The sequence below is a fragment of the Pongo pygmaeus genome, chromosome 15 (assembly GCF_028885625.2).
Source record: "Pongo pygmaeus isolate AG05252 chromosome 15, NHGRI_mPonPyg2-v2.0_pri, whole genome shotgun sequence".
Taxonomy (NCBI): Eukaryota; Metazoa; Chordata; class Mammalia; order Primates; family Hominidae; genus Pongo; species Pongo pygmaeus.
This window is the reverse complement of record NC_072388.2, coordinates 93,488,612-93,507,157: the sequence shown is the minus strand read 5'-3', so window position 1 is coordinate 93,507,157 and position 18,546 is coordinate 93,488,612. Positions and strand designations below refer to the sequence as shown.

The 18,546-nt window shown below is 44.0% G+C and overlaps 1 protein-coding gene across 1 annotated transcript; it reads left to right on the top strand.

Moving 5' to 3' along the window:
* Window positions 1-2,844: 2,844 nt before the first annotated feature.
* On the top strand, window positions 2,845-13,603 carry SERPINA11 (serpin family A member 11). Its single transcript, XM_054447481.2, has 5 exons — window positions 2,845-2,926; window positions 6,755-7,400; window positions 8,921-9,194; window positions 12,286-12,433; window positions 12,702-13,603. Exons 2-5 carry the CDS (start codon window positions 6,758-6,760, stop codon window positions 12,903-12,905), a joined length of 1,269 nt encoding a protein of 422 aa, XP_054303456.1. The 5' UTR covers window positions 2,845-2,926; window positions 6,755-6,757; the 3' UTR covers window positions 12,906-13,603.
* The last annotated feature ends 4,943 nt before the right edge of the window (window positions 13,604-18,546 follow it).

Genomic DNA, 18,546 nt, shown 5'->3' with positions numbered 1-18,546 from the left:
AAAAAAAGTCCAGGACCAGATGGATTCACAGCTGAATTCTACCAGCCATTTAAAGAAAAATTGGTACCAATCCTATTGATACTATTCAACAAGATAGAGAAAGAGGGAATCCTCACTAAATCATTCTATTAAGCCAGTATCACCCTAATACCAAAACTAGGAAAGGACATAACAACAACAACAAAAAAAAACTACAGACCAATTTCCCTGGTGAACATAGATGCAAAAAATCCTTAACAAAATGCTGGCTAGCTGAATCCAACAACATATTAAAAAGATAATCCAATGATCAAGTGGGTTTCATACCAGGCATGCAGGGATGGTTGTCAATAAATGTAATACACCACATAAACAGAGTTAAAAACAAAAATCACATGATCATCTCAACAGATGCAGAAAAAGCATTTGACAAAATCCAGTATCGCTTTATGATTAAAACCCTCAGCAAAATCGGCATATAAGGGACACACCTTAATGCAATAAAAACCATCTATGACAAACCCACAGCTAACATAATACCGAATGGGTAAAAGTTGAAAGCATTCCCTCTGAGAACTGCAACAAGACAAGAATGCCCACTCTCACCACTTCTATTCAACATAGTACTGGAAGTCCTCGCGGGAGCAATCAGACAAGAGAAAGAAATAAAGGGCATCCAAATCAGTAAAGAGGAAGTCAAACTGTCACTGTTTGTTGATGATATGATCGTATACCTAGAAAACCCTAAAGACTCCTCCAAAAATCTCCTGGAACTGATAAATTAATTCAGCAAAGTTTCAGGATACAAAATTAATGTACACAAATCAATAAGTCTGCTATACACCAACAGTGACCAAGCTGGGGATCAAATCAAGAAATCAACCTCTTTTACAATAGCTGCAAAAAAATAAAATATTTAGGAATATACCTAACCAAGGAGGTTAAAGATCTCTACAAAGAAAACTACAAAACACTGCTGAAAAACTCATAGATAACACAAATAAATAGAAACACATCCCATGCTCATAGATGGGTAGAATCAATATTGTGAAAATGACCATACCACAAAAAGCAATCTACAAATTCAGAGCCAATTCCCATCAAAATCTCACCGTCATTCTTCACAGAACTGGAAAAAAAATAATTCATACGGAACCAAAAAGGAGCCTGCATAGCCAAAGCCAGACTAAAATGAGGCATCACATTACCTAACTTCAAACTATACTATAAGGCCATAGTCACCAAAACCACATGGTACTGGTATAAAAATAGGCACATAGACCAATGGAACAGAATAGAGAACCCAGAAATAAACTCAAATACTTACAGCCAAGTGATCGTAGACAAAGTAAACAAAAACACAAAGTGGGGAAAAGACACCCCATTCAACAAATGGTGCTGAGATAATTGGGAAGCCACATGTAGGAGAATGAAACTGGATTCTCATCTCTCACCTTATACAAAAACCAACTCAAGATGGATCAAGGACTTAAATCTAAGACCTGAAACTAAAAATTCTAGAAGATAACATTGGAAAAATCCTTCTAGACATTGGCTTAGGCAAGGATTTCATGACCAAGAACTCAAAAGGAAATGGAATAAAAACAAAGGTAAACAGGTGGGACTTAATTAAGCTCTTTAGGGCTTTTGCACAGCAAAAGGAACAGTCAGCAGAGTAATCAGACAACCCACATAGTGGAAGAAAATCTTCACAATCTATACATCTGACAAAGGACTAATATCCAGAGATAGTCCAAAAAATTAACAAGAAAAAACAAACAATCCTATCAAAAAGTGGGCTAAAGATATGAATAGACAGTTCTCAAAAGAAGATATACAAATGGCCAACAAATGTAAGAAAAAATGCTCAACATTACTAAAGATCAGGGAAATGCAAATCAAAACCACAGTGTGATATCACCTTACTCCTGCAAGAATGGCCATAATCAAAAAATAATAGACGTTGGCGTGGATGTGGTGAAAAGAGAACATTTCTGCACTGCTGGTGGGAATGTAAACTAGTACAACCCCTATGGAAAACAGTGTGCAAATTCCTTAAAGAACTAAAAGTAGAACTACCATTTCATCCAGCAATCCCAGTACTGGGTATCTACCCAGAGGAAAAGAAGTCATTGTATGAAAAAGATACTTGCACACACATGTTTACAGCAGCACAATTTGCAATTGCAAGATTGTGGAACCAACCCAAATACCCATCAATAAATGGGTGGATAAAAAAACTGGGGTGTATATATATATATGATGGAATACTACTCAGCCATAAAAAGGAACAAATTAATTGCATTCACAGCAGCCTGGTGGAACTTGAGACTATTATTCTAAGTGAAGTAACTCAGGAATGGAAAACCAAACATTGTATGTTCTCACTCATAAGTGGAGCTAAGCTATGAGGATGGGAAGACATAAGAATGATACAATGGACTTCGGGGACTCGAGAGAAAGGGTGGGAGGGGGGTAAGGGATAAAAGACTACATATTGGTTTCAGTGTATACTGCTTGGGTGATGAGTGCATCAAAATCTTACAAATTACCACTAAGGAACTTACTCATGTAACCAAATACCACTTGTTCCCCCAAAACCTATGGAAATAAAAAAGTTAGAGAAAAAGAATACAGCCTGGATCATACAACCACAGACACAGGCATCAGCTGCAACCACACCACAACCTGCTGCCGGCATCAGAATATTCTCAAACCGAGCTGGGCTTAAGTCACAATCCACCATTTGTTTGTGGGATAGGCAGTCAGGGCAGATACTTTGGAAAAAAAGAGCCCTTCCTGTTTGCTGTGCATTGTCTTCATACCAGTTCCCAGAATTGACCTGACAAATATTGACCAGGTTGCTGCGATCTTCAAACACCATTTTCCTGTGGGTAGAGGTGATGCAGTGCTGAAGACCCGGGCCCCTGCTCAGTGCCTTTGCTCTGTAAGTACTTTGCCTGTGCCCAAAATGAGGGCAGGGCAGCAACTGCCTCACTCCCTTCTCTCTCTCTCTCTCTCTCTCTCTGTGTGTGTGTGTGTGTGTGTGTGTCTGTGTGTGACTGTGTGTGTGTGTGTGTATGTGTTCCTGGCTTTGGTGGTAAGGATGGGAGAAGTAAGTCCCTGAAGAAGAAATGCAACCATGTACTCCTTCTGAGTCTTAAAGGAGAGACTTCAGGTTTTCAATCACCTTTTATGGAAAAAACTTGGCCCTCAAGAATTTTGAGAGAAGAACCCGAAACAGTCCTGCCAGTTAGATAAGAAAATGAAACAATACAACCCAAAGCACAATGACAATGACGCTGTAGCAAATTTACTAGAAGCTGTCCTGTGAAAAGGGTGCTTAGAAGCTCTGGTCTGGAATCTGAGTCTTGCTCCTGCTCTCACCAGGTGGCTTGTCCTAGCCCTGCATCTGTCGTCCCCTGTGTACAGTAGGGCTAAAAATCCCTGTGCTTTGAGGTTCTCATAAGGATTAAATTAAATAAGACAAAGCAAGTGTTTCTCAACAAGGGCACTACCGGTATTTGGGCAGGACCACTCTTCATTGAATGTGACTGTTCTGGGTGTTTCAAGAGCTTTCGGGAGCCCGGCTGTTCCCCAACTAAACTCCAGCAGCACCCCTCTACCAGGCATTGAGCTGATCCAAAATGTCACCTCTATCTCCTTTACACACACCCCTCCCCCTGCCTTTGTCAGGAGCCAGTGCTACAATGCATGTAATATCCTATCACTTCATAAACCCTTAATAAGTGAGAATATTATACTTTATGAATATAGTTCTTAATTTTCCTCTGGGATCTTTCTGGAAGAGGAATTAAGAAATGAATTGGGCATCATTACCCCCAGGCTTGATAGAAAGGGAAAAAAACTGCCATTGAGTACTTTTGGCATGCCTGGAGCTTTGTACGTTGACTGTCATATAATCCTGAAATGGCCCCACACCCAGGAGGTGGGCAATATCATTTGCATTTTGCAAAGGGAGACACTGAGTTTCAGACAGCTGCTTTTGCACAGTATCAGGCAGTGAGTTACTGCACAGCCTTGATTCCAAGGCCCCATCATTTACAATTCAATCCCCTTTGGGAAATAGGTCATTTGCAAGTCAGGGAGTCCTTGGGGTGCCGTGGAGTAGAAAATGGTGCTGAGTTCAATGGGATAAAAAGAATAAACCAGAAGTAGTCTCATCACAGTCATTTTATTTTACCCAGGGGTAGAACAATTTTTAAATTGATTTGCATCTTCCAAATTTTCGATCAAAAGAAAATCTGAAGAGTATGGAAGCTGTCATTAAGTGAACCAACATTGGGAGTTCACTGGGGCTGTCATTAAGTGAACTCACACTGTGCTGGAGAAAGGGAGGACGTAGCCTTGGGGGCGTGCCCACAGTACTTTGACCAGCAAACGCATTTCAACATAGCAGATAATGAGACCACATTCGTCCCTCCTGACACCTGGCCTTTGTCGTTTGGCAGGCTGCTTAGGGCACCAGGGGCTACAAACCATTTGCAAAAATATAATCTCTCTTGCACTGTCACAGCATTTGCAATTGATCCAGAAGTCATTGGTTTAGGCAAAAAATTATTAAAGGTGCCAGTTAAGACACAAATGTTATCAGGACAAACTAATGAGGAGTGATAGAGGTGGTCAGCAGTGCACAGCTGCTGTGCAATGAATGGAACGGTGGAAGAGTTGGATTTGAAGGGAGAAGAGAAGGCTGCCCTCCTTACTGAGAAAATCAAGATTTGGGAGGGTCCCAGTAGCAATGTGGTCATGAGTCTTCTGCAAGAACCTGAGGATGTGTGTAGGGTGGGTGGGGGGATGGGTCTGAAAGGGAAAGGAGAGCATGGAACACTGGGCAGGGGGAGTAGAGACAACACTGTTTGCACTGCAGTTTCCCCTCCGGCTCAGGCTGCATTCCCAGCCCTAAAACAAGGGGTCTTCCTGCTCCTGTACCACTTTGATCCCCTGGAAGCGGAATAAAGGCTCTTCTGGCACATTTTATAACTTAAAATAAAGCACAAGAGATATCACATTAGTTTTCAAGGGCCATCTTAATAAATACTACATGCCAGGCAGCTTAAACAACAGAAATTTTTGACTCACAGTTCTGGAGGTTAGAAGTCCAAAATCAAGGGGTTTGCAGGGTTGGTGCCTTCTGAGGCTGTGAAGGAGAATCTGCTCCAGTCTCCTTTCCTAGTTTTGCCTCTCTCCTAGTTTGCTGGCCATCTTTCACTTTCCTTGGCTTGTAGAAGCATCACCCTGATCTCTGCCTTCGTCTTCACATGGCATTCTCCCTGTGTGTTGTCTGTGTCCAAATTTCTCCTTCTTGTAAGGACATCAGTCATATTGGATTAGGAGCCTGCTCTAATGACCTCATCTTAACCGATTACATCGCCAATGACCCTATTTCCAAACAAGATCATATCTGGAGATACTAGGTGTCTAGACTTCAGCATATGAATTTTGGGCATATATAATTCAGCCCATAACAGACATCATCCCCACAGCCCTGAAGCAATAAAAAAATATATAGAGTTTTCAGCCTCTGCATGTGACAAGGGGTATCCCAGATATCAGAGGCTGGACGGAGACATGGAGACAGAGTTGCTCTCTCTCATCACTCCGCTAGGCTCCATCAGTCCTGCTACTTTGCTACCCACTCCTGGGCTGTCCTCATCCACACGTCCAGACGGCTGATCCTCACATTGCCACTCCAGCTAATGAACGACTGGAAAGGGGGAGGGCACTCTTCTTTCTCTTGGGGCCTGACCGAGGCTTTGTACATCATCCTTTCATTTCCAATGGGCAGGATCATAGTCAATAGCCATGCTGGATGTGAGGGAGGCCTAACATCACTGGCAGCGTGGCCAGGACATTTGCTCCAAGCATGTTCTTCTCAATTTGTCATCACAGATGTAGCTATTGAGTGTCACCTAAGCTAGTATCAATTAAACCCATAACTCCAGGAAATCTGAAATTTTGTTTACTTCTTTCCCCCACTAAATACTGAGGACCTAGTGCACCTCTTGGACAAAGCAGATACTTGAAAGTTAATGAATGATTGGAAGAATGACTGGAAAGAAGAAAGAAAAGGGAAGGAAGGAAAGAAGGAAGGAAGGAAGGAAGGAAAGAATGAAAGAAAAGAGGGAGGGAGGCTAGACTATGGAAGCTGTTTTGTTGTGGTGGTGGTGGTGGTTGTTTTTAAAACAGGTTCTCACTCCGTTGTCCAGGCTGGAGTGCAGTGGTGCAATCACAGCTCACTGCAGCCTCGACCCCCAGGCCCAAGCGATTCTCCCACCTCAGCTTCCAGAGTAACTGGGACTATACGCACATGCCACCACACCCAGCTAATTTTTAAAAACATTTTGTAGAGGGGGGTCTCCCTATGTTGCCCAGCCTGGCCTCAAACTCCTGGGCTCAAGCGATCCTCCCACCTCAGCCTCCCAAACTGCTGCGATTATAGGTGTGAGCCAACATGCCTGGCCAGAGTTGCCATTGTTGTTGTTGTTATTGCTACTGTTTTATAGTCCAGAGACTTTTATTCAACAAAATATTAGAAACCTACTATATGTAAAGCAGATAAAGAGTTGCTACCTTCACTGAAGCCTTGGAGGAAAGTGTCCAGGATCCTAATCGTCCACAGCCTTGTCTTCTTCAGTGCCCCTCATGGCAGCCCTGTGGGGCACATTGTGAAGGTGGGATTTGTGGTATGAGCAATAGAGAATCATGACATTATTTATGGAGAAAAGTGACATGTTCACCCTCTTGTTTTCAGAGAATGGGTCCAGCTTGGCTTTGGCTACTGGGAACAGGGATCCTGGCCTCTGTCCACTGTCAGCCCCTTCTTGCCCATGGAGATAAAAGTCTGCAGGGGCCTCAACCCCCCAGGCATCAGCTCTCAGAGCCAGCCCCCATCTACCACAGAATCACACCCACCATTACCAATTTTGCATTGCGTTTGTATAAAGAGCTGGCAGCAGATGCCCCCGGAAACATCTTCTTCTCACCAGTGAGCATCTCCACCACCCTGGCCCTGCTCTCTCTTGGGGCCCAAGCTGACACCTCAGCTCTGATCCTGGAGGGCCTGGGATTCAACCTCACAGAAACCCCTGAAGCCAACATCCACCAGGGCTTCCGGAGCCTCCTCCACACCCTTGCCCTGCCCAGCCCCAAACTCGAACTAAAAGTAGGAAACTCCCTGTTCCTAGACAAGCGACTAAAGCCTCGGCAGCACTATTTGGACAGCATCAAGGAGCTTTATGGAGCTTTTGCTTTTTCTGCCAACTTCACAGATTCTGTTACAACTGGGAGGCAGATTAATGACTATGTGAGAAGACAAACATATGGGCAAGTCGTGGACTGCCTCCCGGAGTTCAGCCAGGACACGTTCATGGTCCTTACCAATTACATCTTCTTCAAAGGTGAGGCTTGCTCAGACAGAATTATTGCCACCGCCTCTGCAAGTAAATGCTCTTACAGCAGAGAGCCAGCTAATAGGTTCTTTGCTAACCACTTGGGGAAATCTATGAATAAGATAGAGCTTTCCCACCCTTGCATAGCCACAGTCCATATGGGTTGGAAATAAGTACAGATGCAAAATAACTCAGTGGGATGGTGATGTTGTCCTTGCGTAGGCATTGGGTGCCACAGAGTTCCCAAAAGAGACACTCATCCAGACTTGAGAAGCTTCCTGGTAAAACAGCCACCCAAGCTAAGACATGAGAGTGAGTAGTATCCACTCAGATGAAGAAGCTTGGGAGAGGTGGGGCAAAGAGGGTTCAGGTTGAAAATCTAAAGGTCCAGGGAAAAGAGATACCATTGCATTTTCAAAGAACTGAAACATATTTAGTTGGGATAGAACATCAAACACAATAGCAGAATAATAGGAAGAAGCCAAGAGCTGCAATGTAGAGGGAAACAGGGCCACGTTGAGGGCTCCCAGCTTTATTCAGGGAACCTTAGAATCGCCAAAGAGTTTTAAATGTGAAGTGATAGGATTACATATGTTTTAGGAAGATCAAACTGGCTACAATTTGGAAGGTGGTTTGGAAGGGAGAAAGGGTGAGAGGGGAGAGACAAGTTGGGAGGTTTTCAAAGTGGTCCAAAGTAAGTAGCACAGTGGCCTTGAATAAAGTTGTGGTTTTGGAGGTAGAATCAGCAATACTTGGTCATTGATTGGGTGGGGTATGTAGGACAGGATGACCCAGTTCTCCTGTTATCAAGACCAGTGCTTGCAAGAGGTGTTTGTGGGGACAGATTTATAAGAAGTAAGAGAGAAGATACTATACGTGTGAATGTAACCATGACCCCAAAATTCTGCATTTCTAACTACATCTTAATGGGCTTTTGCCAATGCATGACATTTTATTAATTGAATTCTTTTTTCCTTTTTCAGTTTGAAGATTTAGGGAGTTGGGGTGGGTGAGTGAAGGAAGGCGCTCTCGAGTGTCTCTGTAGAAGGTTGTTGTCTAGAGGCAGTTTGGTTGAGAAGGATTAATTCAGTGTTTGCAAGCAATCTGAGCTGCTCAGTCAGTCATCCCAGCTCTACAAATTAGTATGTTTAAATAAATTCACAAAGACTCAGTTTGATCATCCCTGATATGGGAATAATAATACTTATTTCTTATTAATTTTTATGACAATTTAAAGAGATAATGTCTAACACATGGAAGGTGCTTAGTAGATGGAAAAATACCTTTTGGCTTCTTAGAAGCTAAGTTCCTCTGAAATGGAACAAAATCATAGGTTGTTAGTGTTCAAACACTGGTGACTTGTCCTAGAGACTGTGCCAGGCCTAAATTCTGGTCTCCTGGCTCTGTATCCATTCCACTTTTTTGCCATATACTTGCATAGCCAAGAGGAAGTGTGGTTTTGTGTGCGTCTACCCAGAGTTGCTCTCTTGAAAAGGGTTCTCATGGCCTTATGGGTTTTGTGTCCTAAGCCAAGTGGAAGCACCCTTTCAGTCGCTACCAGACCCAGAAGCAGGAAAGTTTCTTTGTGGATGAGAGGACCTCTCTCCAGGTCTCCATGATGCACCAAAAGGAAATGCACAGATTCCTCTATGACCAGGAGTTGGCTTGCACTGTCCTCCAGATAGAATACAGAGGAAATGCCCTGGCACTGCTGGTCCTCCCCGACCCAGGGAAAATGAAGCAGGTGGAGGCCGCTCTGCAGCCAGAGACCCTGAGAAAATGGGGCCAATTGCTCCTGCCCAGGTAAGTGTCACAGCAGAAAGATGCTGGCTGACCTTGCTCAAGAACCCCAGCAGGTCTTGATCAACTCCAGCTGCAAAAGCCCAACATCCATCTCAATTAGGCTCACCATCTTGTCCTTTACTAACTGTGTGATCTTGGCAATTTTCTCACCTTTTTTGGGCCTCTACTGTAAAACTAAGAACATGATACCTGCCTCATTGGGTTGCTCAGTAGATTCATTGAGTTTCTACCCATAGAGAATGTAGAACTTACACTGGTACGTGGAGCATAAGAAGTGCTCACCAGGCATTGACTGTCATTATACTTTCCTGGTGTCTGTCTGGTCCCCATCTCCTTTCCTCTTGCTTTCCTCTCTCCCCACCACACCCTCCCATAACAATTCACTAACAGAAGGTGGTTAAGTACAGCGAAAAAATCAGATCAAAGACAGTGAAAAATAATCATGGCTGGGTGCAGCAGCTCAGACCTACAATCCCAGTGCTTTGGGAGGCCAAGGTGAGACGATCACTTGAGGCCAGGAGTTTGAGACTAGCTTGGGCAACATAGCAAGACCCTGCCTCTATGTAAAATGAAAAAAAAACATATATAGCTGGGCATGTTGGTGCATGCCTATAGTCCCAACTACCCGGGAGGATGAGGAAAGAGGATCACCCGAGCCCAGGAATTTGAGGTTACAGTGAGCTATGATTGTGCCACTGCACTCCAGTCTGGGCAACAAAACTAGATCCTATCTCTAATAAAAAAAATTATCATTATATTGTTAAAGGGTGCTTCTATTTTAATTAAAACATGCTTAAAAAATTAAATATTAATAACATTGTAAACATTAAAGTTCCTGTTTTATGTGATCTCTAAACTATTTCCCATCTCACTTGCCTTTTGGTTTGTAGTTTTATCACAGCAACTCCAGCTTTTTCTAGTTTTCCTAGACCCCCTTCACCAGCTAATACCTTCTTGGGGGTGCATCTTCTTTTATGGGGTACTCTGAGATGAAATCTGGTACTGAGTTCTACTTACCGCTTGCTGCATAACAAGCCACCCCAAAACTTAATGACTTAAGAGAATCACTTTCTTGGTTCTATGGGTTAACTAGGCTCAGCTGGGCAGTTTTCATGTGTTGGGGTAGATGGTAGCTGGAGCTGAAGCCACTGAATTCTCCTCACTTATGTGTCTGGTGCCTGTGCTGGGCTGGCTGGAAGAGACTAAGGCTGGGAGGCATCTCTCTCTGCATGTAGTGTCTCCATGAGGCTAGCTCAGGTTCAGTAGCTCAGCATAGTTAATACTGGTATATGGCAGCTAGGGTCTCCAAGACAGAGTATTTCAAAGGCAGGAAATGAAAGCTACCACTCTGGTAAGCCCTAGGCCCAGAAATCAGCACAGTGGCACTTCTGCCACATTGTATTGGTGGCAGAGCCCATGGGTGGGTAGAGAGCCAATGGCTGGGTGGTGAAGAGCCCACCCAGATTCAAGGGGAGGGTGCATAGATGCCACCTTTTGATGGTCATCTTGAATCCACCACAACCTGGGAGGCACCAGCCACCCCACATATCCAAAGGTGGCTTCTCTCAGCACCCCATTCACACTGAGGTACCAGGGATAGAGAAGGCATTTTGTGTTTGGGCAGAGATTAAAGCACCAAATAAGAGTCACAGGCCAAGGAGAGAGGCCAGGATTCAAGGGATTATTCCTGTTGTCCATGAAGCTCCACGGCTCTAGTCGGTTGCTAATTTCAGCCCCATAGTCCCTGGCTCCTTTGGGGTGAGCCTTCTTCTTGGCCCCATCACAGAAGGGAGTGCCATAGACTCTTCTAGACCAGTAGATTTTCCCTCAGGGAGGGTTTGGTTTGACTTCTTCCCACTTTGACATTCTAAAAGCAAAACTGACCCAAGTTACTCCTCTAAATCTCAGATATTCCTTGTGCCAGAGAGTTACAATATCTTAGTATCCATTTTTATGGACTTTTAGATACAAGAACTTCAGACTCTGCCATGTTTCATTCCATTCAGATGTGAGGCAGGTTAGCTTGCCAAGGGGAACTGCACCTCCTGGCACACCATTCGTGTATGTATTCATTCACAGTTGTTGAACACCCACTGTGTTTTGGGCTCTCTGTCAGACCCCTGCCCCACTAGACTCTACTCCACCCCCCAGCCCACTGGCACGGGGCTTGCTTCCCACCCAAGTGATGCCTATGGGAAACTTGTCAAATAGCCCTAGATGTCCTCCTACTTCAACTAGCCATCCAGACCCTCATATTGCCCAGGAGTCAAACCAGCCACGATTCTCTAACCTGAATTCGATGTTCTGAGGCAGAAGTGTTCAAGTTGATTATGAACTAGTCATGCTTTCTGGTGCCTGCGTAGCTGTCAAACCATAATTAAAAAGAAGAATAACACCACAGAGAAAGGGCAGATTTGCTGTGGATCCAAAGAAATTTCTGAACTTAACCCAGGGAAATGTGGCAAACAGATGGTAAAGATACCCCAAACGCAGGAGCAGGAGTTCATTTGTGCCCTATGCCCAACACACATGATCTCCCATCAGATCCTCACAACAGCCCCAAGGAGGGGGCATCACCATGCCATTTAACACAAGAGGAGCCTGAAGTCGAGATGGGTGAGAGACAATGGCTGCTTGTATTAGGGGATGCCAGGAGGTGGATTTAGGACCTAGTTCAGAAGCTGAGCCAACAGAACTTGCTGATGCATCAGATATGGAAGTGGGAAGATGTTGACAGTATTTACCTTATGTGGTCATGATGTGGATTCCATCAGTTCAGCCTTGAAAAAACATAGCAACTATCTGACATCTAGAAAGCCCTCTATAAATGTGATGAAGATGACAAAGACATGTAGCTGTGCCTGGAGTCCTCTCAGATCCAGCCACAAGATATTCCAGGAGGTCCAAAGAGAAGGAAGCTGTGGGTATGGGTAGTGGCATGGTCCGCCATAGTGAACAGTGTCATGGGAAGACTGGTTGCCTCTCACGCTGGGAAATGCCTCTCTCCCATGGCTCAGGCTGCCAACAGACAGAGCAAGAGTGGCACATATTAACAAGAGAGCACCATTTCTCTGTCTGTTTCTCTCTCCAGTCTGTTGGATTTGCACTTGCCAAGGTTTTCCATTTCTGGAACATATAACCTGGAAGACATACTTCCCCAAATTGGCCTCACCAACATACTCAACTTAGAAGCCGACTTCTCAGGAGTCACTGGGCAGCTCAACAAAACAATCTCCAAGGTAAAGTGGTGAATATGGATGTGTGTGGGCATGTGGGGGTAGGGAGGAGATTTCTCCTTTGGCATGTGGGACATTTAAAAGTCGAGTTCCCTGTTCTTTGTCCTATGCAGACTATTTAATACCACAGTCTTTAAGGCATCTCTTCATGGGCTTTTCCTTCTCTATCTCCCCTTCCTTAGGTCCCTTCTATTCTTCATGGCAGGAATACAGTGTCTTCCCCTTGAAGGCCCCTGAACTGATGCTGTCTTCATCCCCTCTTGTCCTCTAGGTGTCACACAAGGCGATGGTGGACATGAGTGAGAAGGGGACCGAGGCCGGGGCTGCTTCAGGCCTCCTCTCCCAGCCCCCATCTCTGAACACCACATCGGACCCACATGCCCACTTCAACAGGCCTTTCCTCTTGCTCCTTTGGGAGGTGACCACCCAGAGCTTACTCTTCCTGGGAAAAGTTGTCAACCCAGTTGCAGGGTAACCGTGGTGGGAGGCCAGGAGTTATCTTATCTCGTCCTGGACCAAACAGATAGGCCAGAACCAGCCTGCATCCCGGGGCTGCTATGTGGTTCAGTTAATCAGTGTGCCAAGATTCTAATAAAGTTGACCTTGGGTTCTGTGAACACTAAGGAGCAATCCTTACAAGGGAGGGCCAGCTTCTAGCCACTCACTCACAATTGTCTCAAATCTGGTGTTAGTTGTGCTTAGAAAGTTGAAAATGAGAACGACCATCGTGTTACAGCCTCCCAGGAGATGTCCACCGCTGCTGCCACCATTGTAGATATTTCCTGAGTGTCGTTTGGGTAAGGGTCATAGTCAAAAACACAGAGGGCATCAGCAGGAGTAAGCCAGTCTTTCCCTTCACAGTGGCCGACATGGGCTGTACAGACAAGAGAGGTTGTCCTAAAATGTCATTGCCCAGACATCAGGGGCTAGATCCCCTCAAGAGGAGGTTGGACCTGTGTCAGGGCTCCAAATTACAGCCCATGTAGAAAAGCAGGTGTGCAGATGGGCCGGCGTAATCATGGGTCAACCTGGAGGGAGGTCAAGTTCAAGCAGCAAGAACAGTGTGTCAAAGCCCAGGGCAACACGAAGACCAAAGAAAGCAGGAAGGCAAACATGGCCGGGAGGGATGATGGACATAGGACAGGGTCAGCGGGGTGAATTGGGGGCAATTGCGATGGAGCCTCCATTAGAGATCAAAAGGCCTACTCTCCCATGTGTGCCCCTCCAAGAGGCATTCATTTGAAAGTAGTGGGGAAGCAGAAAGAGATGCCCAGCTGCATGTGTGTACCACTTGGATGACAATACCCATCACTACAATGAACTCTGTGCCCAGACGCGCAGGGGGGTAGGATATAGGTGGTGCATGTCTAGGAAGGAGCCATCCCAGAAAGTGCTACAGTGGTGGAAACCCCTGACCCTACTCCAAGGAGGTGAGGCTCAGATCCTGAAGACCAGGTAAGCTTTAAATAAAGAGAAAAGGGTAAGATAGTCTGGGAGAGGGCAGGGGAGAGATGCGATGGGCAAAAGCAATGGGTAAATAGAGGAAAAGGTATGTCCCAATAAAATGACAGAAAACCAGCTTTGCAGCCATGGAAACTTCAGGTAGGGTCATGGTGGAAGGTAGTGCTAGAGAGGTGTTCAGAGATAAAAGGCTGGAGGCTTTGGGTCCCCACGGAGTGGGTGTGAGCGTGGTCTTACAGACAGTGGAGAGTAGCTGTAGGCCTGTGGGCAGATGTGGATTTGGACAAAGTAGTGACGGGGAAGTCATCTGTCAATTGGGCATAGATAAGAAGGAGTAGGGTGAGGCCAGGATAAGGCCCAGCCAGGATGGCACCGTGAGGTCCACTCGACCACTGACCATGCTGCATGCAGGGCTATCGGAGCACATGCATCCACTGCTTCAACGCAGACTTATTAAACACCTCCTATGCCAGGCATTGGGAATGCAGCAGTGAACAAAACAGATGATAGGTCCTGCCTACATGGGGCTTACATTTTAGCAGAGGAAACCAGGCAGTAAGCAAAACAAGTAAGTAAAATATGTGCTGTATGACAACAGCAAGGACAAGGTCTTTGTGGTCAAGAATATGTCTGGGAAAGTCTCTATTGTGTACATGAAGGGACAGCTGACCCCTGATGGTGACAAAGTTGATTGCTCAGTGGCAAAGCTGGATTTAAGCCCAAGGCTGCAATGTATCCACATTCATCCTTCTTGATTAAAGAAAACTGCAACTGAAAGATCCCTCCCTGTCATCTCTTCTAAGAAAGTGGCACTTGACTGAGACCAAAGTAGTCAGTGGTCTAAAGATATTCATTAACTGTCATGGAGGTACGGACAAACCCTTCAAGGCTTCCATCTTCTGCACCCAGTCCTGCCTAGGGAATACAGTGTTGAGACATGTCTTGTGTTCACTGCATGTTAGACACCATTATAAGCAGTTGATAGATGTCAATAAACTTTCTATTTCCAACAGTCATGAGAGGGAGGCATTGCTACATCTTTATCTTACAGGTGGGGAAACTGAAGCACAACGTGCTAGCATATGCGGAGCCTGGATTTGAACCCAGGCTGTTCATCTCCATAGCCCACATGTTTCATCTCTATGCCACACTTCCTTTTGTGAGCACAACTCAAAAGCCCTTCAGCCACACCTCATTGGCTGCCATACCACAAGGATCCAACTCCCAGGGTCATAGGAAGTGGGAGAGGGAAGAAGCCACATGAGCAGTAGCATCTGGGGAAGACTTTCCAGGGAAAGACCCAGAAGCATGGATGGAAAGTTGGTGGTTTAAGAAGCACTGATTGAGGACGGGGATGTGCCCTTTGTTGTTTATTTCCGTATTCTAGTACAGAGACTGGAATAGGATAAGTTAAAAAACCTTTTCTACCTTAATGCTGTGAGGGGAAGTTGTGTCACATGGCAGAATTCCATGACAAATACTCAGAGGCAGGAAAGATAGCAGCCTGGTGAAGGACATGATATAAAGGTGCACTAAGTTTTGGGAGAGAACTTAGTGGGAGAGACCCCGCTCTACTCCAAGCTGTGTAGACAGCACTCTCTCTCTCTTTGGCCTCTTCCCTTCCCTTCTCCTTGGGAAGCCAGTTGAGGCAGGCTCCCTGGACTCTAGTGACATCTTACACCCTTCAGCTGGCTGGACAACCTTGGACACATTGCTCAACCCCTCTGTGCCTCAAGTTCTTCCGCACAATGGAACATGTAAACCTTGCTTTACAGAATTGTAGAAATCAAATGAATACATAAATGTGAAACATTAAGCACTGGATATCCACTAGGTGCTCAATGAAGCTTCCTTCTGGCCCCATCTTTTGGTTCCTCCAGCCGTCAAGGGTTCTCTTTCCTCCCACAGAGCAGAGCTCCATACCAGCTAATGCCAAAATCCCCCCAGTGGTCACTGGCCGCATAACTACCTCCTAGCGAAACCATGAAGGCAGCACATCAAAACCCAAATGTGTTGATGGAGAGGCCTCAGGGGCTTTATCTGGGCACTAAAGGTGACATCTGCAAAACAGAACCATTCTTGCTGCAGGAACATTAGCTATGACACTGTGGCACTAAGTGGTATACTAAGTGGGCACTAAGCTGGCCCAGGGATCCGGGCTGAAACTGCAGAGGCTCACGTGAAGGAGAGCCATGTGATTTTCTCCAGAAAAGCATCATTGTTGGAGATTGTTCACTGGGTTGCTTCTCCTTTTCCTCCCTAAGATAACTCCTTGAATCATCTGTGAATTAGGTAAGAGTCTCCCTAAGCATACATTTCAGATGTATTTACACTCCAAACCAACCTTTTAACCACCTAGAAGAATGGACCATTTTCAAGATAAGTCAACAGCCATCTAAAATTTATATTTTCAGAGATCTTGCGATGTTCTCTCTGGTGGAATTGAACCATCTTTGTAATGCCATAGAGTCCCAGGTATACTTATTTTGACCCTGGAATGGAGGTAAATGGCTTTCAATGTTGGGACTAATGCCCTGGCCAGTTACAGACTATATGAACACACAGGTCCAAGTAATGAAAATATCACTGGGGACACTGGTGTCTGTCACTCCACCTCAAGGTTCCATGTGTATCATAGAGACCATGAAAATATTCACAAAATTTCTATTTCCTTTATTCTAGCCATGAACAGAGCTGAGACCTTTAAAGTTTTCTCTGTATGGGTGGGTCTGTTTCTAGACTGTCATTTACAATTCTATTGAATGATTTGTCTTTCCTTGTGTCAATACTACACTGTCTTATTTAACCTAGCTTTATAAGTCTTGATATTATGTCAAGTCCTCCAGCTTTGTTTTATAGAAGTATTTTATTTGCTTATGTTGTTTTGTTTTGCTTTCAATGTTTGTTTTTTTATCCTGCCCACTCCACCAATTCTGGTTACAGTGGCTGGTGACTCTGTTTCTCCAGCTGCCCCACCCCTTCTCTTCCCACACTTATATAAGCCTCAAGTCCTATATTAAAACTTTTTATTTCATGAAGTATTTGGAGTGTCTCTGTTTTCCTAACCCATATGAAAACATCTTTGTTCTGCCTTCATGCTTGAAGGATATTTTCACTGGGCACACAATTTTAGATAGCCAGATGTTCTCTTTCAGTGTTGTAAAGATGTCACCCATTTTGACTTTCATTGTCTGAGTTAAAAAGTTATCTATAATTACTATTATTATCCTTTGCAAGTAATCCACTTTTCCTTTTGGCTGCTTTAACATTTTTCTCTTTGTTTTTGTCTTTCAATTGTTTTCAAATGATATTCCTAGGTATAGTTTTCCATGTATGAATCCTAATTAATCTTAATCTTAATTAATGTTAGGGTTCATACACCTTCTTGAATATGTGGCTTGATGTCTGTTATGGAAAATAGATACTATCTCTTTAAAAATTGCTTCTATTCCATTTTCTCTTCTTTCTCTGGGACAATCAAACATATATCAGATGTCTTCATCATGTGCAATGTCTCCTTCACTCTTTTCTGCATTTTCTATTCTTTTTTCTTTCCATGTGTAATCTGGATGTTTTCTACATGCCTATCTTAAACTTCTAGTCTTTTCTGTTGTGTTTGATCTGCTTTTAAATAAATCTATCAAATTCTTAATTTCAGTTATTTTAATTTTTAGTGCTAGGGTTTTTATTTTATTCTTTTTATGCATTTTTGTTCTCTATGAAATTGTTTATATTTTCTTCCATCTTATTACACAGAATGATCAAGATTGTTTTAAACCCTGTGTTTGGTAACTCCAATATCTGGATCACCTGTGAATCTCTATAGTCTATTCTATGTTTTTCTCTTGGTGTTTAATCAGTTTTTCTGTTACCTGGAATGCCTGGTCATTTTCACTGAATGCCACAAAGTGTGTATCAAAAATTATGTGGCTTTGGGTAATACTATCTTCCTCAAGAGGAGATTTTATTTTCTTCTCAGGCAGATAGAGTATAAAAAGACTACTTTGATTCAGCCAAGGATGGATTTCAGTCCTTTGGGGGTCTGGTTTATTTCTTTTGGGCCTTACCCCTATAATGTTGTCTTTGGGAGATGTCAACTAAGAGCCTGGGCTATTTGTGAGGGCTCCTCCCCGTTAACATGTTTATATACCAATTTTTGTCTCTTTAGTTCTGTGAGGCTGCTAAAATCTCTGCTCTTCTAGCAGGTGGCTTTTGCGTGATTATTTGGTATCTCATTCCATACATGCATCACTTATGAGGCAGAAAATTACCTTGAAGGGAAATTTCATGCAGGATATTGTATCTGCTTCATCATGATTATCTTTTATCTAGAAACTTGATCCCTTGAATCCTAGCTACTTGTTGACTCTGAATTCCAATTTTTGTTTCTCCAGCCCATTGACACTGTTAAAGGCTCTGAGCCAGCAACCCTCAACCTTTTTGACACCAGGGACTGGTTTCATGAAAGACAATCTTTCCACAGACTGGTGCTGCAGGGAATAGTTTCAGGATGACTCAAGTACATTACATTAATTGTGTACTTTATTTCTCTTATTACATTGTAATATATAATGAAATAATTAAACAACTCACCATAATGTAGTAGTACTAGTGCGAGCCCTGAGCTTATTTTCCTGTAACTAGGCGGTCCCATC